The 12,858-nt window shown below is 44.5% G+C and overlaps 5 protein-coding genes across 5 annotated transcripts; 3 read left to right on the top strand and 2 right to left on the bottom strand.

Moving 5' to 3' along the window:
• Positions 1 to 1,359: 1,359 nt before the first annotated feature.
• Positions 1,360 to 2,595, top strand: L199_006968 (ribosomal protein S5; the record flags this gene model as incomplete). Its single annotated transcript, XM_064892665.1, has 4 exons — positions 1,360 to 1,478; positions 1,704 to 1,925; positions 2,082 to 2,272; positions 2,339 to 2,595. The coding sequence occupies 4 exons, from the start codon at positions 1,360 to 1,362 to the stop codon at positions 2,593 to 2,595; spliced, it is 789 nt and encodes a 262-aa protein (XP_064748737.1).
• A 473-nt stretch (positions 2,596 to 3,068) lies between these two features.
• L199_006967 (uncharacterized protein) lies at positions 3,069 to 5,368 on the top strand (the record flags this gene model as incomplete). Its single annotated transcript, XM_064892664.1, has 5 exons — positions 3,069 to 3,926; positions 4,072 to 4,430; positions 4,512 to 4,743; positions 4,822 to 5,034; positions 5,111 to 5,368. The coding sequence occupies 5 exons, from the start codon at positions 3,069 to 3,071 to the stop codon at positions 5,366 to 5,368; spliced, it is 1,920 nt and encodes a 639-aa protein (XP_064748736.1).
• Positions 5,369 to 5,723: 355 nt separating this feature from the next.
• L199_006966 (uncharacterized protein) lies at positions 5,724 to 6,518 on the top strand (the record flags this gene model as incomplete). Its single annotated transcript, XM_064892663.1, has 1 exon — positions 5,724 to 6,518. One exon carries the CDS (start codon positions 5,724 to 5,726, stop codon positions 6,516 to 6,518), a length of 795 nt encoding a protein of 264 aa, XP_064748735.1.
• Positions 6,519 to 7,199: 681 nt separating this feature from the next.
• On the bottom strand, positions 7,200 to 8,279 carry L199_006965 (uncharacterized protein; the record flags this gene model as incomplete). The annotated part of the gene is made up of 1 exon (XM_064892662.1): positions 7,200 to 8,279. The coding sequence occupies one exon, from the start codon at positions 8,277 to 8,279 to the stop codon at positions 7,200 to 7,202; it is 1,080 nt and encodes a 359-aa protein (XP_064748734.1).
• Positions 8,280 to 8,684: 405 nt separating this feature from the next.
• Positions 8,685 to 12,491, bottom strand: L199_006964 (uncharacterized protein; the record flags this gene model as incomplete). The annotated part of the gene is made up of 12 exons (XM_064892661.1): positions 8,685 to 8,924; positions 8,989 to 9,149; positions 9,220 to 9,347; positions 9,429 to 10,162; positions 10,221 to 10,541; positions 10,601 to 10,840; positions 10,907 to 11,014; positions 11,083 to 11,178; positions 11,242 to 11,674; positions 11,772 to 12,057; positions 12,129 to 12,188; positions 12,254 to 12,491. 12 exons carry the CDS (start codon positions 12,489 to 12,491, stop codon positions 8,685 to 8,687), a joined length of 3,045 nt encoding a protein of 1,014 aa, XP_064748733.1.
• Positions 12,492 to 12,858: the final 367 nt, after the last annotated feature.

The raw sequence follows: 12,858 nt of genomic DNA, 5'->3' as shown, positions 1-12,858 counted from the left end.
AACGAACTTCAACATTGATATATGATCGTGATGATGTAGTTGAAGGATAGCACGTGTACAGGTGCAAGTCGGACAGGTGAACAGCTTTTCATTTTACCTTTGGATCTTTCACATACCGACCGGCCCGAATAGATTGTTTAGAAAGTATGGGAATGTCTCTCGTTTGAGACATGAGAATGGATCTATAGACATGAAAGACAAGACAAGGAAGGAAGGAAGGTATGGGAGGGTTAAGATCCTACTCACAATGCTATTTTCGTTGCCAAGTTCTTCGCTCTTGCTTATCTTTGTGATCTGTTGCTATAAACTTTTTCTCCGACAACGTTTGCTTGCTTGCTTGATTGAATCGTTGATTGATATTTTTATCTAATGAAATACGATCGAGTATCTATATAAGATACAATGATGATGATCAGCAAAGACATTTATCTACTATCTACATCAATCCTATCGTTCCACTTTCTCAAGTCCTACGAAGTCAGTCCCCTTTCACTTTCAGATGATGGTCCTCCACTTTTGAATGCCGAGTAAAGTACCGTGCCGTAAGACGATGAAGAAAAATCACTAACGTGGGAATAGAAAAATGTAAAAATCCAGCTTCTTTCTTCAAGTCTTAGTCGCAGTGACTTCCCGTAGGCTATGCGACTCTCTACGTTGATGACTAAGAATCTTCGGTATTTAGATGTGGCTCGCGAACACACGACTGTGTGAAGAGATTACTATAGTCAATCAAATTCTGTATGTAAGGTATGTATGATGCTGTATATACGAGCAGATGGAAGAATCGAAAAGACCTCAGTTATCTATCCAAACACACATACAGTAGATCATTCTCGTTCTGAGCTATGATCCCCATCGATGACGTTTCATACTGCTTGATATCATGACCGCGGGTGAACCTTTGACTTATGGGCTGTACACTTGCTTCTTCCTTGTGCATTCCCATTACCTTGATAGACCCATCAAATACCGCCGCAGCAAGGAGAGAACAAGCATGTGTATCTTTGACTGTGGGAAATATTGTTGTCCTGCAGGGTGGACCCATGTGCCTTATCACAAAGTCAAAGTCCGAACGGGTTCTCGGCGGTCTTCTCCGCTCTTCCCATCTAAGCCTGAGTGTGGTGCCATAACGCCGATGGCTTGTCCTGTTCTATCGGATATAAGCCAGTCTATAACGCCGCAAATCACCGATCGATCTTTTGGTTAATTTTCTCTTTCGACTTGACTCTCTGGGTTTGTGTCCGTTGTGCATGGTGGATTGGCGATTGCTGCAGCAGACAACACCAAAAGACCTTACTTGTCATTGAATACCTTCTTACTCCATCCTTCAAGTTAACAAAACCATCATCATCATCAAAAATGGCTGAAGCTCAAGCTCAAGGACAACGAGGTGGATTCGGTAGAGGACGAGGTGGTGCTGGTGGAAGAGGACGAAGAGGTCCCAGAAGAGGTGGTAAGAAGGAAGAGGAGAAGGAATGGTGAGTGTGGTTTGTGTCAACGGTATAACAGGAGGAAGGAAGGCAATGAGAAAGGAACAATTGAGAACAGAGAAATATCGTTATGGTCATGGAAGGGGATATACGGTGGATTGAATTGGATTGGATTGAACGTGTTAGATGGAATTTGGATGGAGGATGATATGAATCAGTATCGACGAAAAATTAGGGATTAAGACTGATATGATTATCATTTTGACAACGTAGGGTCCCCGTCACCAAGCTCGGTCGACTCGTGAAAGACGGTAAAATCAAGTCTCTCGAGGAGATCTACCTCTTCTCTCTCCCTGTCAAGGAATACCAAATTGTAGACATCTTCCTCCCCGCCCTCAAGGACGAAGTCATGTCCATCAAACCCGTCCAAAAGCAAACTTCTGCCGGTCAACGAACTCGATTCAAGGCTTTCGTTGCCGTTGGTGATTTCGATGGGTGAGTGGAGAGCGTCATAGCAAGGCCATCTTCCATTATCTGAATCAATGCTGATAATCCCTTCTCCCTTCTCTATCATCAATATTACTTTCGAATCGATATCGCTTAATCACAATCCTTGATGAATCAACCATCCCATTTCATCTAAACCCACAGACACGTCGGTCTCGGTGTCAAATGCGCCAAGGAAGTCGCTACCGCCATCCGAGGAGCCATCATCGCTGCCAAGCTCTCCATCACCCCTGTCCGAAGAGGATACTGGGGTTCTCACATTGCTGAACCTCACACTGTCCCATGTAAAGTTTCCGGTAAAGCTGGTTCCGTCATGTGTCGATTGATCCCTGCCCGTGAGTTTGTCTATTCTTACATAGGAAGAAAAGGAGTATGCTGATGGTTGATTCTTCTTGTTTCAGCTCGAGGTACTGGTATCGTCGCCGCTCCAGCTTCCAAGAGAATGTTACAAATGGCCGGTATCCAAGACTGTTACACCCAATCTAAAGGTTCTACTGCCACTCAAGGAAACTTCTTGAAAGCTACCATGGCCGCTCTCTCAAAGACCTACCAATTCCAATCTCCCGATCTCTGGAAACACGTCGATGTTGGAAACTCTCCTTTGGACGTTTACTCTGGTCACCTCGCTCTTGCCGCCAAGAAAGCCGCTGCTTACTAAGTTTGTTAGTATCTAGTGGATGGTTTGAAATGGGATAGGAGGTTTTTGTACGAGCTTAGTATAGCTGTGATGAGATGACCTATTTTCATAAAAGGCTTTTGCCTATGACAATAACGCATGTGGTTTTGAAATCCGAAACCAATTGAGAGGGACCATTTGCATTTTCGTTGGCATTTGAAGACCGTTTGCATACGACGTGATACTCGGATGAGCGTTTGAGCATGTGTATTGGAGTGACCTCAGGTGTCAGTCGAATTCGACAATTGGATCTTGACATTTTATCGGATTCGAGTGGAGGTGATCCAAAATAAATGTCTTGCTGGATTCATGTCGAAGTTATCGAGTATTTTGAATCTCTTTCAACCTTCAGTCTAGTTTGCCTGCAAGGTAGACCGAGTCATTGGCGCAAGATTGATCTGTCGTCTGTCCTCTCCCCCATCGCTCCTCACCCATCTCGACTTCGCCCTCGCACAATGACAGTCAACCTCCCAACAACCCTCCCACCTCCCTCACTCTATCCCAAACTCCTACCCCACCTGATATCCCAACTATCTCACTCCCCTCCTTCATCGTCCACCCTTCCTGCTCTTCGATCGATCCTCCATATCATCGCTTCCATCACTCTATCTTCACCCTCGTCAGGCAACATTCATCAAGCAAAATCTACTATCCCTCTACAGCATTTACTAGAATTATCAACTTCTCATCCTGGTTTGATCAAAGCTTCACTCTTGTTAGATGCCATCATAGCATATCCATTATATCTCACAACTATCAACGAGATCTTGACAAATGCTTTTGATTCGAACGGAGATCTGGTTGAAGTATTCAGGATCGATATCATACCTTCTCTCATCAACAGGCTCAACCTCGGTAATACCAATAACAATGGGAATAAATGTCTAGATGATATCTCAAAATCGACAATGATATTGTTATCGATCATTCGTTCTCACGATGAATTATTGGCTTTGGTATTGGAAGATTCAGAGAATCTTATCAAATCATTATCTAAAGCTTACTCTATCATATCCACTACGACTAACTCGAACGAAAGAGCGGTTACGAGAATAAGAGTGAAATCGGATATATTGATGATATGTAAAGAACTTTTGGGTAGTGTTCCATCAGGACATGATACGGTAGAAGAGACTATGATTGCTTTTATGGGTGAATTGACTGAACGACAAGCACAGGGAGAGGTGATGGGAGATGGATCGAAGTTGAGAGACGATTGGGAAGCTTTACTTGAGCGAGATGAGGAAGGTCTTTCGAAAGAGGTCAAAGAGGTTTTGATCAAAGAGAGGGATGGGAGAGCAAAGGAAGATAGAGTGAGTATTGACTGGCCGAATACCACTCATCTCTTGCTGTTCGCTAGAAGACGGTTCGCCAATTTGTCGTACCAGTGTCCATCATCGATGCTATGATGCTATGCGTGACATCGTGAGAAGAGCTGACGAGAGCTTTGGCTTATAGAGAGTCCAACATCTCCTACAACTCTTCCCCACCCTCCCACCACATCTACTTCTATCAGCACTTTCACATCCCTCTATCTCATCTTTACCAGAGGGATCTCGAGCAACACCTTCCGAACAAGCTTCGCCCATCGTCGAAATTATCTTCAACAAAGGTGAAGGTTTACCTGACGATCTGAAAGAGTTGAAATTGGCCATTCAAACTTTATCTAAAGGTGATAGTATACCTGAAACATCTACACTCGATGTCAACGGTAACGGTACTAATCAAAGTGGACAGAAGGGTAAGGTGGAAAGAAGGAATATATTCGATGATGAAGCATTGGATTTGAGCAAATTGAAGTTGAAAGATGATGATTCGTGAGTCCATTCAATCTTTGGAAGAACAACCCTATTGTGAATTATTTTGGACCGATCTAACATGTACGTGCTCTTATCCAGGTCATTACCTACTTTATCAAATACCATACCCGACACATTACGAGCATCCATCATGCGATTGGTAGAGAAACAAGCTGTAGAAGAAGAGGAACGAAGACAGGCATTGCAAGATGCTAATCTGCTAGACGATGAGGATGATTATGAGGAAGGTTATGATGGTGTGATTAGTAGGATCAAAGTTACGAGCGGTGATGATGAAGAGGATGAGATTAGCGAAGAGGATGGAGTGAAGGTGAGATTTCTCGTGTTGGATTGGTAAGCTTGTTGAAGCGGAAATACTGAAGGATATCTCTCTCTTTCCGTTTTACAGATCTCACGTGAACCTTCTGGAACTACAACGCCCTCATCCGGGCCCTCCGATAGACAACGCCTGGATATACTTCGAACGGCTTATATAAATAACCAAAGGGTATTCGAGCGAGATGGAGCCACGAGAAGATCGAGTGAGCGAAAGAAATTGAGAGAGATGACTGGTTGGGATGATGGTCAGATCGAAGGTTGGAGAATCATGTTGGAAAGAGATGTAAGTGGTTTCGAATGTGTTAATGTATTAAATGATCGCGGATAACTTATATATGTACTTGTTCTTCCGTTGGTAGCCTCATAAAGATGATATACTATCTGCTCATACTGAGAGGATGTCGAGGAACAGACAGAACTCGCCACCACGGAATAACCCACAACAAGGATCATCGAGAGGAGGCCATCCAAATAGAGGTGGAAGAGGTGGAACTAGAGGCGGGAACGGAGGAGGTCAAAGAGGTGGTAGAGGGGGCAGTAAGTCCGGTAGAGGTCATTCGAATGCTGCTAGAACTAGAGGACATGATAAGAAGATGAGTAAGATGGGTGCTATCTAGCTGCTATCCAACAGAGATACAATTCTGTTTCGTTAATATCCCTATGCGATATGATATATGTGTAATGTCCCGTGAACGTCATGGACGTAGAGTAAGGCTCATTCCTTCCTTTTATTCTGGTGTGAGGCACTTCCAAAAAAGGATATCCGAAACCAAGTCAGTCTTCGAAGTAGTTCGAATGACGATGTTGACAAGGAAACACTGCTCAGTGAGGAGTCCCTAACATATGTAGGAGCTTGGCTAAAGCTTCTTTCTTCTTATATCCTCCTGCAATCCTTGCATTGTCATACTTAGCTTGATATACCTATCTCATCTCCCTCAAATACGGAATTTCTCTTATCGAACAACCTCAAACATGCCATTTTCATCGAGTTCGAGAAGTGCGCCGTCAAATCCCCGTATTGTCACCCTATCCACCTCACAAGATGAATCAGAGACGTCCAACCATCATTCACAAGATGATGGTCCGACATATACCTTGAGCGTAACCGCCTCAGCACCTTGGCATAGCATTACACTTCTTGTTCATCCCTATCTCATCTCGGGAACAGTATGTAAGAACGTCCCTCGGTACAGAATCACCGAACCGTCTTATACTATCAAAAGCCCTGTTGAATATATCGATCTGCGAATTGTGGGTGATCCAAGTAAAGGACCATTAAAAAGTCAAGCTGGATATTCAGAGGCTCAGGAATTTGGAACACACCTTGACACGTACTTGAAAAAGCAACCTGAAGTGTCTGCTTATATGCCGTTTCCCACTATACAAGAAGGGGAGAACGTAGTTGACAGACTCATATATGATACTGATACCGTCAATAGTGCCGGGAGGGACTTGATCAGTCAATGGGTTGAACAGCAATATGAGGAATGGTCGAGATTCACAACGGAGACCGAGACGGGGACGTTACCTTTCAAATGCCACACCGAGCTCGATACGAATACTTACCTTAATCATTTCCCAAAGATACCACTTGATGATCTAGATGGAAGACCGACAGATGTTGAGAGCTACAAACGAAAGACAAGGGAGGATTGGGAGGGGTATACGTTTCATTATCCCAAGGAGCACAATCCACATCATAACTGGGTGACAAAGAAGAGTTTGCCTTCGGTTATTCCTTCTAAAGCACAGGAGTTGAGGGGCTGAAAGTTGTATACTAGATAAGAGGCAATGCATGGTATGCGCAGAATGAGTGCATATGAAAAAACCTAGAGAAGACCAGGGAATAATGCTTATGCAATATGTGAGACTGGGAGAACGCGGAATACCTGAAGCTGAACTGTATTCAGACGGCCGACGGGTCCCAACCTCTAAAACCAAGTGCTCTTGCATATTGTACATGAATGCGTATGACTGACTGCAGAGGGAAGCATCTAGCCACATGACACATCTGTAAAAGTACATCCTTTCAGCGAAGAGGCGGTTTCAACTGTTCTTTTTGCTGCTTTCACAGCGTCTCAATGAGTGACGCAATGATCTAATCAGAGCCATTTGGCACGACATCATATTGAGAGGATATCCCTCAGGTCAGAAAGTTGGAATACTTTGAGAACATATTGTACAGTATTCTGAAAGAATGAATTCACCAGCTTTTCAAAGATATATCGAAAGGACTTGTGTATAAAAATGGGGGGGGGGCTTAACGCCATCAGCCACGAAAATATCTTGTGATCTTGATGAGTTGTACACTATAGAATGATATATCACTGTGCATGATCACGATAGGCCGTATCTAGGTATTCTGATGTGAGTGCATACTACATGTTTAAAGACGAGCATTTGAGAAGCCATCAACAGAGGTTTATCGGCACAAAGCGCCAACTTCTTCTACTGATTAAATGGAATAGTATCATACGTGGCAGGATCATCGTCAGGGATAGTATCGATTTTCTCCAAGAAATTGAACGGTTGTTTCTCAAGCCAATCGATAAACTTATTCTCCACTCTCAGATATGAACAAGGATTGCTTTGCGATGTACTGTAATTGGAGGGCATCAACTTTATAGCGACTTCTCGCCAATCTCTAGGTAGGGACTTCTCGGAAGCCTGAGACAGAGCCCCAACTGTATTTGCATGAAGTCTTTCGGCCGCTCTGATCCCCTGTAATTTGGATTTCTCGATATATGAGATTCCAAAGATCGCGTTGGGGGATCCATATCCTAAAGAATCTTCAGTTCGTGTGTAGAGTCTGAATCGTTTGATCTCGTTGATCCCTTTCGAGCTGGTCCAGCTGTATTGGGACGGATCAACGCCTACAACCACCGTTGATCTTCTAGGTGAATCACATGTGCACAATAAATCTCTGACTGTCGATAGAGAAGATTGGTGGGCACAAGGTATAGAATGGATATCGAACGAATCCGAGTATCTCTTGAAAGTCTCCTTGATATCCTGATGAGTTTTCTCAACGCAATCGTTCAATCCATCCCTTGTAAATTGGTACAAAGCGTCGTGGGGAATATTGTCATACCTGTCTTCATGTCTATCTTTAATCTCGTCTCGATATCTATATGCGGCTTTGATATTCTCGAGTTCTTCAGCGCTACCTGTCAGATGTTGAGGGATGATGGCCGTTGTCAATTGAGCCGATTGAACACCCGGCTCGCCGACGTTATACAGAACCGTGGGTTTTCTCCCAAGCACAACTCTGGTATCATCGCCAGTGTTGGAACTGCACGTTGTGTCACGTTGAGCTGTGGAGGAGCCTTTGTTACTGATATGGTGACCAGACGTCCAATCCGTGACAGTGTTCTTTTCATGATCGATCTGATCGCTTGATATAATTTCGTATTCCTCGTCTTTAGCGGTCGCCCTGAGATCGCCATCTCCAGGGTTCCCTGTGTTAACGACGTCTTGCTCTATCACTACAAGGCTGTCGTCAGAGTCATTACTATGAGTATATACCATGTTTTATGCTCTTTGTTGTACTGTTTTGCGTACAGTCACTGTATGTTGAGGTGTGGGCAATAGCAGATAAAATACAGAGAGTAACTTCGCCTTTTGAGAGTGCAGCAGGACGAACGCCGTATATGACTTATGCTCTACTACGATCTGGTTATAGTGAGACATAGGTCTTCCAATGACAACACTCTCCATTCGGAGATCCTCTCAGGTCTGAAACCATACAGAAGCGGATGACCTCAAGCTCACGACAGAAACTCCTACCGACGGACACCCTCGGACAAGTGTATCCTTTGAGCTCGAGAACGCCTCAATCCTCAAGATCCGGCCGACGAAGACCTCACGCGTAAACGAAGACCATCCGAGGCTATGAGACATTATTGTTTTGCATTCGCAAAGAATCTAATTTGTTCAGTACCATTTATTCTTCAATTCCTTCCTCTTCACTGCTGGTCCAGCAACCAAGATACCTATCGTCAAAGCACCAAGAGTCAAAAGTAGCTGAGCCTTGTTGAATGTGTCAGATAAGATATCGAATGTTCCCGAAGGTGTTATACCTCTGGTCAGGAATAGGTCTAGACCATATGCGAATAGGAGTGAAGTCGATTCGACCAATGCTGGTGAAGTTAAGAGAGTTTTGGCTCCGAGTATCTGTATGAGTAAGTACAGAATATGAGTAATGACACACAATATGGAGTAAGATGACCACACTCACCTGATATGTATGTGAGATCACTTTCTTTGGATCCACAGGTATCAAAGCCTCATAGGGAATCAACATCTCCTCTTTATCCCTTGAACTTGGTTTTCCAACCGGTCGACGAGGATCGAGCAGTCTGCGATGAATAGTAGCGATTTGATTTTTACCATTTACGACTATGTTAAACGAGGCATGCATCAGTGGCTGTACTGGCAGCATCAGCTATCAGCTCAAATAGCTACTCACTGATAACTTCCTTGGTTGTTATACCAGCTTTTGAAGTTGTGAAGCCCAATGTCTTCACTTCGGTGGGCAAGATGAAAGATTGCGAGATAGCGATGACGGGAGTTTCCTCAAAGGTGGATTGTGAAGGTCTGTACGTAGCAATGAATAGTCAGCCTCCAGTGACTTGAACCACTGATGGCACATCCCAGCTTGTCCTCTCGCACACTCACGTGACGCCTTTCTTGTCCGAGTATTCGTATAGCTCTGTACTAGCAATCTTCCATCCTCTCTGATCTGACCAACTGACAACCAGCCAATTCTCTACCATGCCAACTTTGATGCCGCCTCTACCTACCACACCGTCGATCTCGGTCTGATACACCACTCTGCCATTGGTGGTATCTATAACATACGCCTTTCCAACTCCTTCTAGCGATGTTGATGATACACCTTTCGTGGAAGGCGTGAAAGTCGATATGATCTGCAAGTGAGGATTCAAGTACTTGTATAGAGTCGACTTGTCGCCTAGAACTCGACCGAAAGAAGCTATCGCATCGAATATAACAGGTTGTGTCTCTAGAATTACTTCTCCTTCGGCAAAGGGATGTTGCCAGATCACCTCGCCATTCAATGCGCCCCCTTGAGTGGCCGTAGATGGTATAAAGCCCCGAAGGATCGTTCTATCGATAGATCGACTTTGAGTTGTGTAGAATAACGTATCTGATATACCTTCGATCGCTCCGAGTACTTTTTTGCATGATGGGAAAATGTGGAGAGAATTGGAGGGATCGATCACAGCCAAGACAGTAGCTTTTGAGCCGCAGTTCTCGAATGGAAGCAAGAAAGCATTTAGGGCTTTTCCCTCGAACAGTGTCTTTCCTAGTGGTAGGTGGTTGATGGGGTCGACTTCCCCTGAGATGAGGCCGGTATAAGCATTGAGATGGTATGCGACTGTGGATATAGTCTACAAGTTCTCATATCAGCTGATGGGATCAACTCGCATCCTTGACATATTCGCTCACCTCTCCCACAGTCTTAGTAGCCAAAATAGCCAACATAGGTTCTCGGCCACCTTCACCATCTCTTACATTCCAAATATCCTCAACTGCTATTTCGGAGCCTTTCTCGCTCGTCAAGCCTAGATTTCGAGACCAGATGACGTTCCCGGTGGACGAATCGAGTGCAAAGACTTTTCCTTTCGCGGTTGCCGCTATGAGCAGTTTCTGGAAGCCGAATTGGTCTCGATGAAGGTGAGTAGTGTTTAAGGGTGTGACTTGCAATGCAGAAGTGTACGAAGCGGCTGTGAATCGCTTGGCAAATCGAATGACATATCCGGGTAGATCCTGGCGCAAGTCGTTAGGTACTTTCAACAAAATAAAAATTCTAGACATGTGGAACTCACCTTGAGTTCAGCCAGATGCCTACTCAGCCTGCCGACAAAGGTCTCTTCCGCTAAGACTTCTCTCACTTCCTCAGTTTCTGGTTCACCAAGATCAACGAATCGAGCTGCTTTGATATCCGCCAACGATTCCTCGCGGACCCAGCCAGGGTTGTCTAGCTCCATTCGCTGTATGGCACCGCTCGATGTAGTGAGGATCAGAACAGGCAATTGCTTGTCAGATAGAGTGGGAGATACGGCGGCCTGCATGATCCTCAATCGAACGTTAGTAGAGTGACAATGAGGTACACGAATACTGTTCAAGCTTACATGGAGGAAAGTCCCGTGCGAGGCGGTATCATAAGAGAAGGTGAAGCCGGATGTGATGATGTCTGTCGATTCAACGTTGGGGATATTGATGGTCTGAGCGACTCCGACCTGTCAAGCGACCAATCACGATCAGATATATGATTTTGATTTCTTCGAGAGCAGTAGAAGGCACTCACAGCCATATTAAAGGACCAATATACTCGATTGAGTATGACTCCTTTGGCCGTGATGATACCAGAATATACAGAGTCCGACCTCTCATCCGACTTGGTCTAAACACTCTGGGGTCAGCACATCACTTGTCGTCTCGAAAGGTGAGCAAATATGAGACTCACCGAAAGCTCAAACTCCCCAACCTTTTCCCCTTTAATGACATTGATAACATCCACTCCTCCATCGGATCGTCGGCCCAGTATGATACCTCTTGTTCTGGTGCCTACTTCAATGATCTCATTGTACACTTTCCCTTTTCCAGGTAAAAGATCTTTGATCTCCTTCCCTACCGACCCGTCCTCTTTGATGGCCACTATCCTAATTCTACCATGTTCCGTCCAGACCACTTTGGTTTCCCCATCACCGGTAGAAGAGATGAGAGCTTGTTCGGGTATTTTGACTATTGAAGGTATTTGACCTAAATCTGCTTTCGGTATTGATGTTCTCAGATCTAACGTTGTAGTCAACAACATCTGTGCCGAGATACCATTTTGGATGCCTAGTACGTGAATGGATGATCCGCTTGAGACCAGCTGTTTGAAAAGGATAGTTGAGCTGGATATGATGATATGTCCATATAAAGAGATATGGATTAGCAACACGTTAACAGTCGTCCTTTACACGAAGTTGATTAGGAGATATGATAACTCACCCAGCGCCAGGTACTTCAGTGGCCCATAGCTGTTTCCCATCTTTCAATGCCAATCTAGTAATCCTCTTCCCATCGCTCAAAATCACAACACTTTCATCTCCACTTTCACCTTCATGGGATGGTACGAAGCTGACATCCGTACCAAGGTGATAGGGAGTAGTCAAGATTCCACCACCACGTATCTGCTCCTCATACGGTATGACGGATTTCTCCCATGAGAGTGAACCGGTCGATAGCGAAAACAGTCGGGCAGTAGATCCTCCAGGACCAGAAAGCAAGAGTATTTCTATACCAAGGCATACCGCACATCAGCATCTTTGTGCGATACTACACAAACTTCAATATTGTACGACTTACTATCATTATGAACATGGAATGAGATGACTGGATCATAATCCTCGAAATGATGTCTCCATACTGACATCCAGTTCCCAAAATTAGTTTCACCCTGACCGATTGATAATAAGATTGGCCTGACTCACCTATATCACCATTCTCTACATCCAGCACAGCCAAGACATTCTTCTTAGTTAAACCAACAACCCTACTTGTATCCTTGTGTTCCACAAATATAGGTGGGGTGGGTTCTAAGATGTATTCACCAATTAACGGTCGATGCCAATCTACTATTCCTGCTAGGTCGGCTTGTAACGCGAAGATTGTCGTGAACAACGTGGAAAGGAATAAGAAGAGGGTATATACCCTATGTAGGAGTATCATACTGTCCTACCTCATCTATCGTCCTCTATGCAGTTGCGTGAAGAGATATAGGTAACTCTGGGTGGTAGTTGATGGATGTCTCATCTGGTCGAATGCTGCTCAAGGTGGAGGAATGGGATGGGTCGTGAACGTGGCGTCAATCTCAAAAGTACACTCGGCTTGTAATCCACGTCTCCTGCAGGTTATGCTTGTGCTGCACAGGCAAAGCAAAAGGCGAAAGATATCCCAGGTGCATATCATGGAAGAAATCTATAAGTAAGAATATAAAATCGTATATAACTATAGTGCAAAACCCTCTCTCACATGCACTCACTCCGCACCAGCCTATACCAAAGCATTGTGCTGCAAAAAAAGAAATTGGACTAAA

This window comes from Kwoniella botswanensis, chromosome 2 (genome assembly GCF_036426115.1).
Source record: "Kwoniella botswanensis chromosome 2, complete sequence".
Lineage (NCBI taxonomy): Eukaryota > Fungi > Basidiomycota > Tremellomycetes > Tremellales > Cryptococcaceae > Kwoniella > Kwoniella botswanensis.
Note: the sequence above shows the minus strand (reverse complement) of the source record. Positions and strands in the feature narration are given on the sequence as shown.